The sequence below is a fragment of the Dromiciops gliroides genome, chromosome 2, assembly GCF_019393635.1.
Source record: "Dromiciops gliroides isolate mDroGli1 chromosome 2, mDroGli1.pri, whole genome shotgun sequence".
Classification (NCBI taxonomy): Eukaryota; Metazoa; Chordata; class Mammalia; order Microbiotheria; family Microbiotheriidae; genus Dromiciops; species Dromiciops gliroides.
Genome location: NC_057862.1, coordinates 286,615,217 through 286,629,020, shown reverse-complemented (window position 1 = coordinate 286,629,020; position 13,804 = coordinate 286,615,217). Strand labels below are relative to the sequence as shown.

At 41.1% G+C, this 13,804-nt stretch overlaps 1 protein-coding gene and 1 pseudogene across 1 annotated transcript; one reads left to right on the top strand and one right to left on the bottom strand.

Annotated features, from left to right (window-relative positions):
• Window positions 1–234: 234 nt before the first annotated feature.
• On the bottom strand, window positions 235–3,458 carry SOWAHA (sosondowah ankyrin repeat domain family member A). The gene has a single exon (XM_043985384.1). The coding sequence runs from the start codon at window positions 3,280–3,282 to the stop codon at window positions 1,684–1,686; it is 1,599 nt and encodes a 532-aa protein (XP_043841319.1). The 5' UTR covers window positions 3,283–3,458; the 3' UTR covers window positions 235–1,683.
• LOC122738739 overlaps window positions 3,339–13,804 on the top strand; it is a 39,028-nt pseudogene continuing 28,562 nt past the window's right edge.

Here is a 13,804-nt window from a genome sequence, read left to right as displayed (position 1 = left end):
TTTAGGCTAGTAATTAAAAATTCAATAGAAGAACTTGCTGAATGTGCATATAGGAAACCCTTCCTCAGCTGGGAATAATCTATAGTCTTTCAAATACTAAGTATTCTAAGAAATACACTATGAGGAATAAAGAAGGAACAAGTTATAACACCATATAATGGAGCAGAAATATGCTGAATGTTTCATTGAAACACATCAGACAGAAAAGAGGAAGTATAGTTTAATTTACTCCAGAATAAAAACATTCCAGTTTCAAATTCCTCTCTAGTATGTATTTTAAGGAAAGGAAACAACCTTTTACAATAGAAAACTAGTCTCTTTGATACTGACACAATCTGTAGAAATGGGAACATCACTTGATTCAAAAAGGTTGCCTCAGTACCTTTATAATTAAAAAAGACTCCATTACAATCATAAAATCTTAAGAGCTTGAAAAGAACAGAACACTTATCCCAACACTGTCATGTGATGATGATGCTGAAGTCCAAGATCACTGAGCAACTAGATGCACTGACATTTTAGAATGTTTTCTTTCATACAACTTATTAAAACTGGTACCACATCCTTCCTGTTTGTTCAAAACCTAACTATACAAGTCATTCCTTATGTGTACACATTAATAATTAATAAGTTGCTTTTCAGTTGGAATGCTGTTTCACTGTTTTCTTTAAATATTTAGCATGCCATATTGTATAACAACAAACGTCTGTAAAGGCTCAAAACAAGACATCAGATTCACAGATTCAAAAAGTATGGCACAAAGGTGCTGGATACATCACAGGATTTTAAAAAACATTCAAAATACTTGATATAAAAAAGTGGATTTACTGGTGTCAAATGTCACTAAAACTCATTTACACAACATGTATATAAGTAATTTAAATATGAACATAAAAATCAAGGGAAAACTACTGCATAAAACCCCCTCTTTAATAATTAGCTCTATGTCCTACTAGCAAATATCTGGGTATTACTTCTTTTTCAGGTATAAAATGTCCTTGCAAGAAGAATCCCATTTCACATTCACAGTACAACTGGAATTACATTCACAATGGTCACAATGGCTGCTCTGTGCCAGGTTTTCTAAAATGAGGTAGGTAAAAAATTCAGGCGTTTCAGATGGCTAGGACTCATTTGTTTTAAATCTGCTCTTTAAAACTGCATTTAAAATGTTAACCATGTGGTTTAAAAAAACTTAATGAAGTCCTTGCCTAAAAAGAGAATAAACATTATTTCAAAAAAGGCAGACCATTATAAAATACGGATTCTTCTCTTCATTTAAGAACAAAATAAAACTGACTTCCCAACCCACCATATCTCAGGGCCAGATGACATGGACTGACCTCAAAGAGTCATTCACTGGTTTTGACCTAGGAGTATGGCACATAGAGTCCCAACAAACACTGAGTTATTCAGTTAAGGGATCAGACCAGCTGCTGCCCTTTATGACCTTTCACCCTTAGTACCCAGGATCCGACAGTTCTAAATAAGAATTGAATGAATTTCTAAATCAGGAGTGAATTCTCCGAGGATCTGACACCCGCAGGAAATTCGGGCATGGATGGACCAGCCCAGCACCGTAGGGACGCCTGGATTGGGGAATGGGGGGGACCAGGTATGGATGTCTTGGGGTGGTAGGCCAGGCGGTGGCGGCCAGACCGACGACTGTGACACAACGCGGGGCTAATGGTTCTGGAAAAGGTCAGTGCCTGGCCAGCGTTTGGACCCTGTGGTGGAGATCTGGGAGGAAGCCGACGGGAAGGCAGGGAGGCCCGGTCTGGCCTTGGCCTTCTTGCGGGGCACCATGGGGGAGGCGCCTACAAACTTACTGAAGGAGCCAGACTTCCTAATGCCGCGGGCCAGGTCCTGCAGCATCAGGTCATCGGCTAGCACGCCCAGGAAGGCACTGGTGGTGGAACTCAGAATGGAAGCGGCCACCTGCACAGGCCTCTTGGCCTGGACGCCGGGCTCGGTGGGGCTGCGCAGGGCGGGGTCGCCTAGCAACAGACGCTGCGCGTAGGAGGCTCCGGGCCGCAGGTACTGGTAGGCGCGCCGCCCGCTGTGGTCACGGACGCGCACCTGCGCTCCGAAGCGCTCCACCAGCAGGACGGCCACGTCCTCGTGGCCGTGCAGGGCCGCCAAGTGCAGCGGGGTGTAGCCGCCGTGCGAGCGGGCGTTCACGTCGATGGGCGCTCCCCCGCGGCGCGCCACTTCGAACAGCTGCAGCGCCATCTCGCGGTCGCCGCTCTTGGCGGCCCAATGCAGGGCCGTAAACCCAGACATGAAGTCGCGCTTGGCCGCCAGGCTCCCATCCCGCAGCAGCAGCCCATGGAGCTGATGAGTCCAGCGGCCGCCGGCCGCTATCACCAGCCACTCGTGCTCGGCTGGCTCCAAGGGCACGGTGGACGGCGGCTGCGGGACGGCGAAGGGCAGCTCCTCGGCCTCGGGGCTTAGCAGGCGCGGGCCGGCTCGGGACAGACGCCGGAGGTGAGGGGACCGGCCGCCCCCCAGCAAGAGGCCCAGGCCCGGCTCCTCCACCGAGAGCCGCCGCCGCAGCCGCGGGGAGTCCCCCGGTACCCGCAGCAGGGACGTCGCCGCCACCACCGGCTCTTCCGACAGCTGCCGCCGCAGGCCCTGCTCCTCTGCCCGGATCCGGCTCACCGTCGGGACGCAGCGGACGGGCAGCATGCAGGGCTTCCGCGGCTGGAGGGGGGGCAGCCCCCCGGGAGCAGCCGGGACCTGTGGAGGGGCGGCGGGCGTGTCACTCGACGGCAAGACCGGAGCTGGGGCGACCGCAGGGGCAGCGGATTCTTCTTCCCGGGCTGGGGACGGGGACCGCTCCTCCGACGGCGGGGACAGAGGAGAAGCGAGCTCCTGGGCGGCGGCTGGCCCCGAGGATGCTCGAAGGGGCCGCTCAGCCTGAGGGTCCGCGGCCGGCTCGTGGGCCTCCGAGGTCGGCGGGTCCTCCGAGAGCGGGTCCTCCGGAGCTTCGGTGGGCGTCGGGGGCGCGGGCCGTGGGTCGCAGGAGGCGCGGGGCTTCTTGCGCAGCACCACGAACTTGACTCCGTCCAGCTCTTTGACCACCGCCACGTCGTTGACAAACTGCTTGAAACGGTCCCTGCGGGCGGCCCGGCCGCCCGGGTCCCCGGCGTCCAGCAGCGGCTTGAAGCGACTCACGAGCTCTGAGTTGCGCACCTTGCCCCCGCGCTCCTGCAGGAAGCCCAGCACAGCCGCCTGGCTCACCCCCGCGGCCGCCGCTGCTGCCGCCGCTGCCAGCGCCATCCTTGCCGGCCTCGGGGCTTTCCGGACCCTCTCCTGGCCTTGGCAGCTCCCTCCCGATGGCGGGCCCCTCCCCCCAGCTCTCCTGGAGCCTGCTTCCCACCTGTCGGCCCTGGCTGGCAGCTCCTTCCTCGGGGCGCTGTTCCCAGTCTCTGGCAGGTGGGCTCTGTCAGAGTAGGATGTCTGCCGGGGAGGGGTGGGGGGGGGGAGGATCCACAGCAGAGGAATCTGGGAGTTGTAGTCTGGGAAGGCTCAGGCTTACCTGGGTTTTAACCTTTGCAGTGCTCCCCTCCCTTTAGAGGGTGTTTACACCTGCCCTAGGTAGACCCAGGGATTCTCTTTCCTCCTGGTTTTTTAGTTAGCTGTTTACAATTCCAATGGGTGCTGAAGCTCTGCCTACTCTTGACGGTTTATACAGACCGAGCTGTGAATTGGGAATACCCTGACTTCTCCCCTTCCAACCCTCTGGGAATTCTGGCGCACCTTAATGCCTACTCCCCCTAAATCCCCTCATAATTGGTTGCTATTCCCCAGGGAAGTCCAATAACTTTTAAGTGCCAAATGTCTTTATTGCCTCCTTACTTATTCATTTAAAAAATTAAAAATGGATATAAATGATGCTTACTGCTGCCTATAAGGTAATGTGTCTGTATTTGTTTATGTCCGAAAGAATATTCAGGCTTGATCAAGACAGTCTGTTAATATATCAGGTAACTATAGAGATGTTAGGTTAGTTTTAAATCACTCATTTTTAGTTATACTCAAGGCACCTCAGGAACCCATGTACATTAAAAGAACTCTGAGGGATATCACCTAACAACTATCAAATCATCCAAAATAGTAAACGATTTAAAAAAATTCAGTGTTGAAGGGGGCAGCTAGGTGGCACAGTGGATAAAGCACCAGCCCTGAATTCAGGAGGACCTGAGTTCAAATGTGGCCTCAGACACTTGACTAGCTGTGTGACCCTGAGCAAGTCACTTTACCCTCTGCCCTGGAAAAATAATTCAGTGTTGGGGGCTGCAGGAAAAATCACTATTATGGCTGTAAGGTGATCAGAATGTTTTGGAAAGCAATGTGGAATTATGTACGTTTTAAATTTCTCATATTCTGTGACCCAGCAATTCCACTATTAGAATTATATTGTATAAGGAGGTTGATGACAGAACGAAAAATCCTATTTCTACACCATAGAACTATGTAAATAGCAAAATACAAACCAACAAAAACCCACCACAACCCCCCCACACACACACAAACAAAAAAAACAAAGAAAGAACGAGAAAAAGAAAAAACAAACTATTCCCAGAAGGGGAATGGTTTAATTAAGTTGTGGTGTGTGAATAAAGAGAGGCCACTGAGTAGAATGGGTGTCTTAGCTTTGGAATCTGAAAGACCATACTAGCTGGACAAGTAACAACTTCTCTTCTCAGTAGCAAAGGCCACTTTATGAGATACCAATTACAGAATAGCTGCTGATTTACATCAGTGGAAAAAGTTTCCACATCAGGGAGTTCACTTCACTTAAAAAAAAATCATAGGTTTAGTCTCTCTCTGTCATTAATTTAGTGAAATATTATATGATAATTAGCAATCATGAAAAATTATTTTTAAACTGAAGACTTTGGAAATAATTTAGTAAAGAAAGCAGATCCCACAACATCTCTCTTTCTTTCTTTCACTCTATCTCTTTCTCTGTCTCTGTCGCCTTTTTCCTTCTATTTCTCTCCTTTGAGGGACAAGGTTCACACTGATACCACGTTCATTTTTTTTTTTTGGAGCATTATCATGAAGTTTTGGTGTTTTAAAAAATCTCATTGAAGGCAAAATGCTTTGTTCTTTTGGTGTTACTGAGCATAAAGAAGAAAATGTACCTTTGAAAAAGAGAATTACCAGGATTAATCTACCATGTACTAATAAGAAGCTTAGATTAGGATGGTACTGATAGTAATTTGGTAGTTATTTTTGATTAATAAATCAGTTACAGCATTATATCATCTATAGATAATCTTAAATTTATTTCAGCATCCTTAAAGAGCCAGCTCAGATCTCTCATCTCTGTCAACCCTAGTTATTTATGGTAATCCTCCCCCATTTGAACTCATATGGCTTATGGGTAGGTAATAGAATTTAGAACTGGAATTTACTTCAGCAAGCTTTTATTAAATCCCTATTGGGGTGGAGCCAAGGTGGCAGAATAGTGGGAAGCAGTACAGCTTATTTCCCCCCCCCCAAACATTTCCAAACAGAACTAGAAAATGCACCAGACCAAATACTGATGGGGAAGTCCATAAAAAGTCATGATGAGTCATTTGTCCACCTCAGATCGGCATAGGGAGACAGACAGAGATCTGCAGACACTGGGGACTAGCTCAATGCTGCCTGGGTGCCAGCACCCAGAGAAAAGCTGTGCACCAAAGCAAGACAAAGTCCTAGAATACCAGGGTACCTCCAGACTCAGACCAGAACACTGCACTGGCAGCTTTGTTATCCACTCCCCACGGCAAGTGAGAAGGGGACTTGTACACAGTGTGTCATTCCTAGGGAAACACTGCACTGCATCAAAAAAAGAAGAAATTCAAAAGCAAGCAGCAGCAGTGTGGCTTATAGCTCAGGAGTAGAGTGGAGCTCAATTCCAGCATCTAGCCCTGCCTACAGAAGAATAACTGAGGCAGGAATCCCAGACCAAAAGAGAGCCTACCATTGCATCACTCAGAACCAGAAGAGTTGTTGAGACCCAAATCCTAAAGTCAGGAATTTGCAGAGCTCAGAGCATGGAGGCAGCAATGAGATTTTGCTCTGGATCAGACTACTTTGAGAACATTGAAGCTTATAAATCTCTAGACTGTCCTTGAGATCCTGGGTTAAAAAACATTCAGTACCCAAAGAAAACAGAAACAGGACCAGCCTAGATCTTCCCTCTAGAAGTATGGCAGATTTCAGCCCTAGTATTACATCTAAAGTCAGGAAGTAGAATGGAAGCAGATAGCAGAATGGATTAAAAACCAAAATCCTACAATATGTTGTTTTGGTTTTGTTTTTTTTTTGGGGGGGGGGCAATGGGGGTTAAGTGACTTGCCCAGGGTCACACAGCTAGTAAGTGTCAAGTGTCTGAGGCCCGATTTGAACTCAGGTACTCCTAAATCCAGGGCCAGTGCTCTATCCACTGCGCCACCTAGCTGCCCCCAATATGTTGTTTATAAGAAACACATTTGAAGCAGAGAGATACATACAAAGTAAAAGTAAGGGGCTGGAATAGAATCTATTATGCTCCAACTGAAGCAAAGAAAAGCAGGGGTAGCAATCTTGATTTCAGACAAAGCAAAAGCAAAAATAGATCTAATTAAAAGAGATAAAGAAGGAAACTGTCTTCCTGAAAGGTACCGTAGACATTGAAGTCATATCAATACTTAACATATGTATGCACCAAATGGTATAGCATCTAAATTTTGGAAGTTTAATGAGTTACAGGAGGAAATAGATAATAAAACTATACTAGTAGGGGACCTTAACCTCCCCCTCTCAGAACTAGATAAATCTAACAAAAAAATAAAGGTCAAAGAAGTTAATGAAATGAATAAATTCTGGAAAAGTTAAGAGATGATAGATCTCTGGAGAAAACTGAATGGGAATAGAAAATATACATTTTTTCTCAGCAGTACATGGCACCTACACAAAAACTGACCATGTATTAGGATATTAAAACTTCACAACCAAATGCAGAAAAGCAGAAATAATAAACATCCTTTTTCAGATCATAATGCAATAAAAATTACATTAGATAATGTACAATGGAAAGAGATTAAAAATTAATTGGAAATTAAATCATATAATCCCCCAAAACAAATGGATCAAAGAACAAATCAAAAAACAACCTATAATTTTATTAAAGAAAATAACAACAAAGAGATAATATATCACAATTTATGGGATGTAACCAAAAGAGTACTTAGGGGGAAATTCATATCTCTAATTGCTTACATCAATAAAATAGAGAAAAAGCAGATTAATGAATTGGGCATGAAACTAAAAAAACTAGAAAATGAACAAATTTAAAGTCCCCAATTAAGCAACAAGTTGGAAATCCTGAAAAATCAAAGAAGAGATTAATAAAATTGAAAGTAAGAGAACCATTGAACTAGTAAATAAAACTAGAAGCTGGTTTTATGGGGAAAAACAATACAATAGATAAACTATTGGTTAATTTGATTTAGAAAAGGAAAGAAGAAAACCAAATAACTAGTATCAAAAACAAAAGGAGTGAACTCACTACCAATGCAAAGGAAATTAAGACAATTGTTAGGAGCTTTTGTGCCCAATTATATGCCAATAAATTTGGCAATCTAAATAAAATGGATGAATACTTAGAAAATATAAATTACCTAGATTAACAGAAGAGATAAAATACTTAACCCAATCTTAGAAAAAGAAATTGAACATACCATCAATGAACTTCCTAAGAAAAAATCCCAGGACCAAATTGATTTACAAGTGAATTCTACCAAACATTTAAAGAGCAATTAATCCCAATACTATATGAACTACTTGGGAAAATAGTTGAAGGAGTCCTACCAAGTTCTTTTTATGAGACAAATATGATGCTGATACCCAAACCAGGAAGAGCCAAAACAGAGAAAGAAAATTATAGACTGATTTCCCTCATGAATATTGGTGAAAAATCTTTTTTATCTTTTTTTTTTTTTTGCAGGGCTATGGGGGTTAAGTGACTTGCCCAGGGTCACATAGCTAGTAAATGTCAAGTGTCTGAGGCCGGATTTGAACTCAGGTACTCCTGAATCCAGGGCTGGTGCTTTATCCACTGCGCCACCTAGCTGGCCCCCCCAAATTTTAAAATATTAACAAAGATATCACAGCAATATGTCACAAGGATCATAATCTATGACCAGGTGGGATTTATACCAGCAATGCAGGGCTGGTTCAATATTAGGAAAACTATTAACATAATTGACCTTATCAATAACAAAGCCAACAGAAATCATATGATTATCTCAATAGATGCAGAAAAAGCCTTTGATAAAATACAGCATCCATTCCTATTAAAAACACTAGAGGGGACAGCTAGGTAGCACAGTGAATAAAGCACCGACCCTGGATTCAGGAGGACTTGAGTTCAAATCCAGCCTCAGACACTTACTAGCTGTGTGACCCTGGGCAAGTCACTTACCCCTCATTGCCCTGCCCCCCCAAAAGCAACAACACTAGAGAGCATAAGAATAAATGGAACTTGCCTAAAAATGATAAAGACTACTTATCTAAAACCATCAACTAGCATTATCTGTAATGGGGCCTTCCCAATAAAATCAGGGATGGAGAAAGGATGCCCATTATCACCTCTTTTTACTATTGTATTAGAAATGTTAGCTATAGTAATAAGAGAAGAAAAATAAATTAAAGGAATTTAAATAGGCAATGAGGAAACAAAAGTATCACTCTTTGCAGATGACATGATGTTATGAAAATCCTAGAGAATCAACTAAAAAACTACCTGAAATTATTAACTTTACCAAAATGGCAGGATACAAAATAAACCCACATAAATCATTAGCATTTTTATATGTTATCAATAAAGTCCAGCAGCAATAGGTAGAGAAATTCCATTTAAAATAACTGTAGGGGGGCAGCTAGGTGGCGAAGTGGATAAAGCACTGACCCTGGATTCAGGAGGACCTGAGTTCAGATGTGACCTCAAAGACTTGACACTTAATAGCTGTGTTACCTTGGGCAAGTCACTTAATTCTCATTGCCCCTCTAAAATAAAATAAAATAACTGCAGACAATATCAAATACTTTGGAGTCTACCTGCCAAGACAAGCTCAGGAACTATATGAACACAACTTAAAACACTTTTTCACACAAATAAAGTCAGATCTAAACAATTGGAAAAATATTAATTGCTCATGGATAGGCTAAGCCAATATAATAAAAATAACAATCCTACCTAAATTAATTGATTTAGTGCCATACCAATTAAACTATCAAAATAAATATTTTATAAATCTACAAAAACTAATAACAAAATTTGTCTGGAAGAACAAAAGCTCAAGAATAAAAAAGGAATCAATGAAAAGAAATATGAAAGAAGATGGTCTAGTCATACCAGATCTCAAACTGTATGATAAAGTAGTATTTATCAAAACAATCTGGTGCTGGCTAAGAAATAGAGTGGTGGGGGCAGCTAGGTGGTGCAGTGGATAGAGCACTGGCCCTGGAGTCAGGAGTACCTGACTTCAAATCCAGCCTCAGACACATAACACTTACTAGCTGTGTGACCCTGGGCAAGTCACTTAACCCCAATTGCCTCACAAAAAAAGAAAAAAAAAGAAATAGAGTGGGGGATCAATGGCATGGAATAGGTACAAATTACACTATAATAAATGACTATGGAATCTAGTATATGATAAACCCATATATCTAAGCTTTTGGAACAAAAACTGATTATTTGACAAAAACTGCTGGAAAGACTGGAAAACAATAAGGCAGAAACTAGATATAGGCCATATTGTTAATGTATACCAAAATAAGGTCAAAACTAGATATAGATATATTTGTATACCAAAATAAGGTCAAAATGGGTTCATGATTTACACATAAAGGGTGATACTGTAAGCAAATTAACAGAGCATGGAATAGTTTGTCTGTAAGATTAATAGACAGGGGAAGAATTTAGAACCAAAGAAGATATAGAGAGTATTGTAAAATGTAAAATAGGTAATTATGATTATATAAAATTTAAAAGATTTTGCACAAACAAAACCAATGTGACCAAGATTTTAAGGAAAGCAGAAATCTGGGAAATAGCTTTTCTATCAAGTATCTCTGATAAAGTCCTCATTTCTCAAATATATAGAGAATTTAGTCAAATTTATAAGAATATAAGTCATTCCACAATTGAGAAATGGTCAAAGGATATGTACAGCTTTCAGACAAAGAAATCAAAACTATCTATAGTCATTTAAAAATGCTCTAAATCACTATTGATCAGAGAAATGCAAACTAAAACAACTCTGAGATAGAACCTCACACTTATCAGAGTGGCTAATGTGACCAAAAGGGAAAATGTTGGCTGTTGAAGGGAATGTGGGAAAACTGGGAAGCTAATCCACTTATTGGTGGAGTTGTGAAGGAATCCAACCAGTTTGGAGAGCAATTTGGAACTATGCTCAAAGGGCTATAGAATTATGCATACCCTTTGATCCAGCAATACCGCTTCTAGGTTTATATCCCAAAGACATTAAAAAAAGAGAAAAGGACCCATTTGTGCAAAAATACTTATAGTAGCTCTTTTTGTGATGGCTAAGAATTGGAAATCAAAGGGATGCCCATCAATTGGGGAATGGCTAAGCTGTGGCATATGATTGTAATGGAATATTATTGTGCTATAAGAAATGACAAGATGGATTATTTCAGAAAAACCTAGAAAGACTTACATGAAGTGATTTATACTGAAGCAAACAGAACCAGGAGAACATTGTGCACAGTGACAGCAATATTGTTCAGTGAAGAACTGTGAATGAGTTAGCTATTCTCAACAATACAACGATCCAAGATAATCCCAAAAGACTAATGATAAAGCATACTATCTGACTCCAAAGAAAATTGTTGAATACAGACTGAAGCATGCTGTTTTCCACTTTATTTAATTTTTCCTTTTATTCTAGTCTTCTTATATAAAATGACAAATATGGAAATGTTTTACCTAATTGTACATGTATAACCTATATCCTATTGCCTACTGCTTCAGGGAGGGGAGGGAGGGAAAAGGGGAGGAATAGAATGTGAAACTCAAATCTTTAAGTAAAATGTTAATTTTTTAAAAGTCAGGAAGTAGTCTGGAAGAATAAACAAACAAGCAAAAAAAACCATCATAAAGAGCTATTATGGTGGCAGGAAAGCTCAAGGTACAAAATGAATGAAAGAATGACTCTAAAATATCTACAAGCAAATCCTTATAGAAAAAAACAGCTTGGGCATGAATTCAACTAGAATTCCTGAAAGAGGTGAAGCAAGAGTTTTAAAAAAAGTTAAATTTTTTTTTGACAAATGAAATGAGAGCTCATAAAGATGGAAAAGAAATGAATTATGCAGGAAAGAATTGAAAGAGAACTAACAGCTTGGTGTAAGAGGTACAAAACTACTCAAGCAACAAACTCCCTGAAAATTCAAATGGCTCAAATAGAAGCCAGTGTCTCCATGAGGCAACAAGAAATATTTTTTAAAAGTCTTCAAAAGACTGAATATATCTAAGAAAATGTAAGCTATTTCATAGCAAAAACAAATGACCTGGGGCAGCTAGGTGGCGCAGTGGATAGAGCACCGGCCCTGGAGTCAGGAGTACCTGAGTTCAAATCCGGCCTCAGACACTTAACACTTACTAGCTGTGTGACCCTGGGCAAGTCACTTAACCCCAATTGCCTCACTAAAAAAAAAAAACAAAAGAAAAAAAAAAGAAAAAAAAACCAAATGACCTGAAAAACAGGAGGAAAAAAAATTTCAAAATCATGAATGCCATGATCAAAGAAAAAAGCTCAGACAGCCTCTTTCAAGAAAACTGCTCAGATTTCTTAGAATCAGAGGGAAAGACAGAAATAGAATTTACCAATTACCTCCTGAAAGAATACCAAGATGAAAACTCCCAGGAATATTATAGCCAAAAGTCAGCATTTTTTTTTATTTTGTGGGGCAATGAGGGTTAAGTGACTTTCCCAGGGTCACACAGCTAGTTAGTGTCAAGTGTCTGAAGCCAGACTTGAACTTGGATCCTTCTGAATCCAGGGCCAGTGCTTTATCCACTGCGCTACCTAGCTGCCCTAAAACTCAGCATTTTCAAGTCAAAGAAAAATTACTGTAAGCAGCTAGAAAGAAAGAATTCCAAATAGCAGGGAAGCCAGTCAGGATGACACATAATTTAGCAGCTACCACTATAAAGGAGAATATTGCAAAAGGCAAAAGCAATGGACTTACAACCAAGAATACCTTACCCAGCAAAACTGAGTATAAATGGAGTAAAAATGGGTCTCTAATGAAATAGAGGACTTTTGAGCATTCCTGATGAAGAGGCGAGGGCTGTGTAGAAATTTTGAAATTCAGACATAGGCTTAAAGAGAAACATAAAAAGGTAAACATGAATAAGCAATGATAAAGGACTAAACAAGGATAAACTGCATGTGTCCCCTCTGAACTCTATCATCACAGGTCATAGAGAATCTAATTAGACAAGTCTTGGGAGTGGTTCTGTTGTGTCTTAATCTTAAGAGAAGGATGAAAAAAGTGGGGAAGAGGAATACTATAGGTGAGAAAAAGGAAGGAAAGCTAGGGGGAATTTTCTCACATAATTGGAATGTAGAAATCTATACAAACAAGGAAGATGGTGGTGGGAATGGCCAACGTTCAAATCTTACTCTTGTCTGAACTGGTCAGAAGAAGGAAGAATACACACACAGAGTTGGTTACAGAAATAGGTTTCTTTTCTTTTTTTTTAATAATATATTTATTTAGAATTTTCTCCAAGTTACATATAAAAACAAATTTTCACATTGATTTTTTTCTTTTCTTTTTTTTTTTAGTGAGGCAATTAGGGTTAAGTGACTTGCCCAAGGTCACACAGCTAGTAAGTGTTAAGTGTCTGAGTCTGAATCTGAACTCAGGTACTCTTGACTCCAGGGCCAGTACTCTATCCACTGTGCCACCTAGCTGCCCCTCACATTGATTTTTTTAAATAAAGTATTTCATTTTTTTCCTGTTACATGTAAAGATAGTTCTCAACTTTTGTTTATACAAGCTTTCCAATTTCAGATTTTTCTCCCTCCCTTCCATCCCTCCCCCCCCCCCGAGACAGCAGGTAATCTGATATAGGTTTTATATATATATATATGCATACATACATACATACATATATATACATATACACACATAATAACATTAAACATATTTCTGCATTAGTCATGTTATAAGAGAAAAATCAGAGCAATGTCAAAAACCCTCAAAATAGAAAAACAACAGCACCAAAAACAAAAGAAATAGTATTGTTCATTCAGCATCTATACTCCACAGTTCTTTTTTTTTTTTTTTTTACTGGATTTGGAGATCCTCTTCTATCATGAGTTCCCTGGAACTCTTCTGTACCATTGCATCAGTGAGAAGAATATAGTCCATCACAGTAGATCAGCACACAATGTTGATGATACTGTGTACAATGTTGTTCTGGTTCTGCTCTTCTCACTCATCATCAGCCCATGCAAGACCCTCCAGGTTTCTCTGAACTCCTCCTGCTCATCGTTTCTTACAGCACAATAGTATTCCATTACATTCATATGCCACAACTTGTCCAGCCATTCCCCAATTGATGGGCATCCCCTCAACTTCCAATTCCTTGCCACCACATAAAGAGCAGCTATAAATGTTTTTGTACATGTGGGTCCCTCTCCCCTTTCCATGATCTCTTTGGGGAAAAGACCCAGTAGTGGTATTGCTGGGTCAAAGGGCATGCACAGCTTTATCGCCCTTT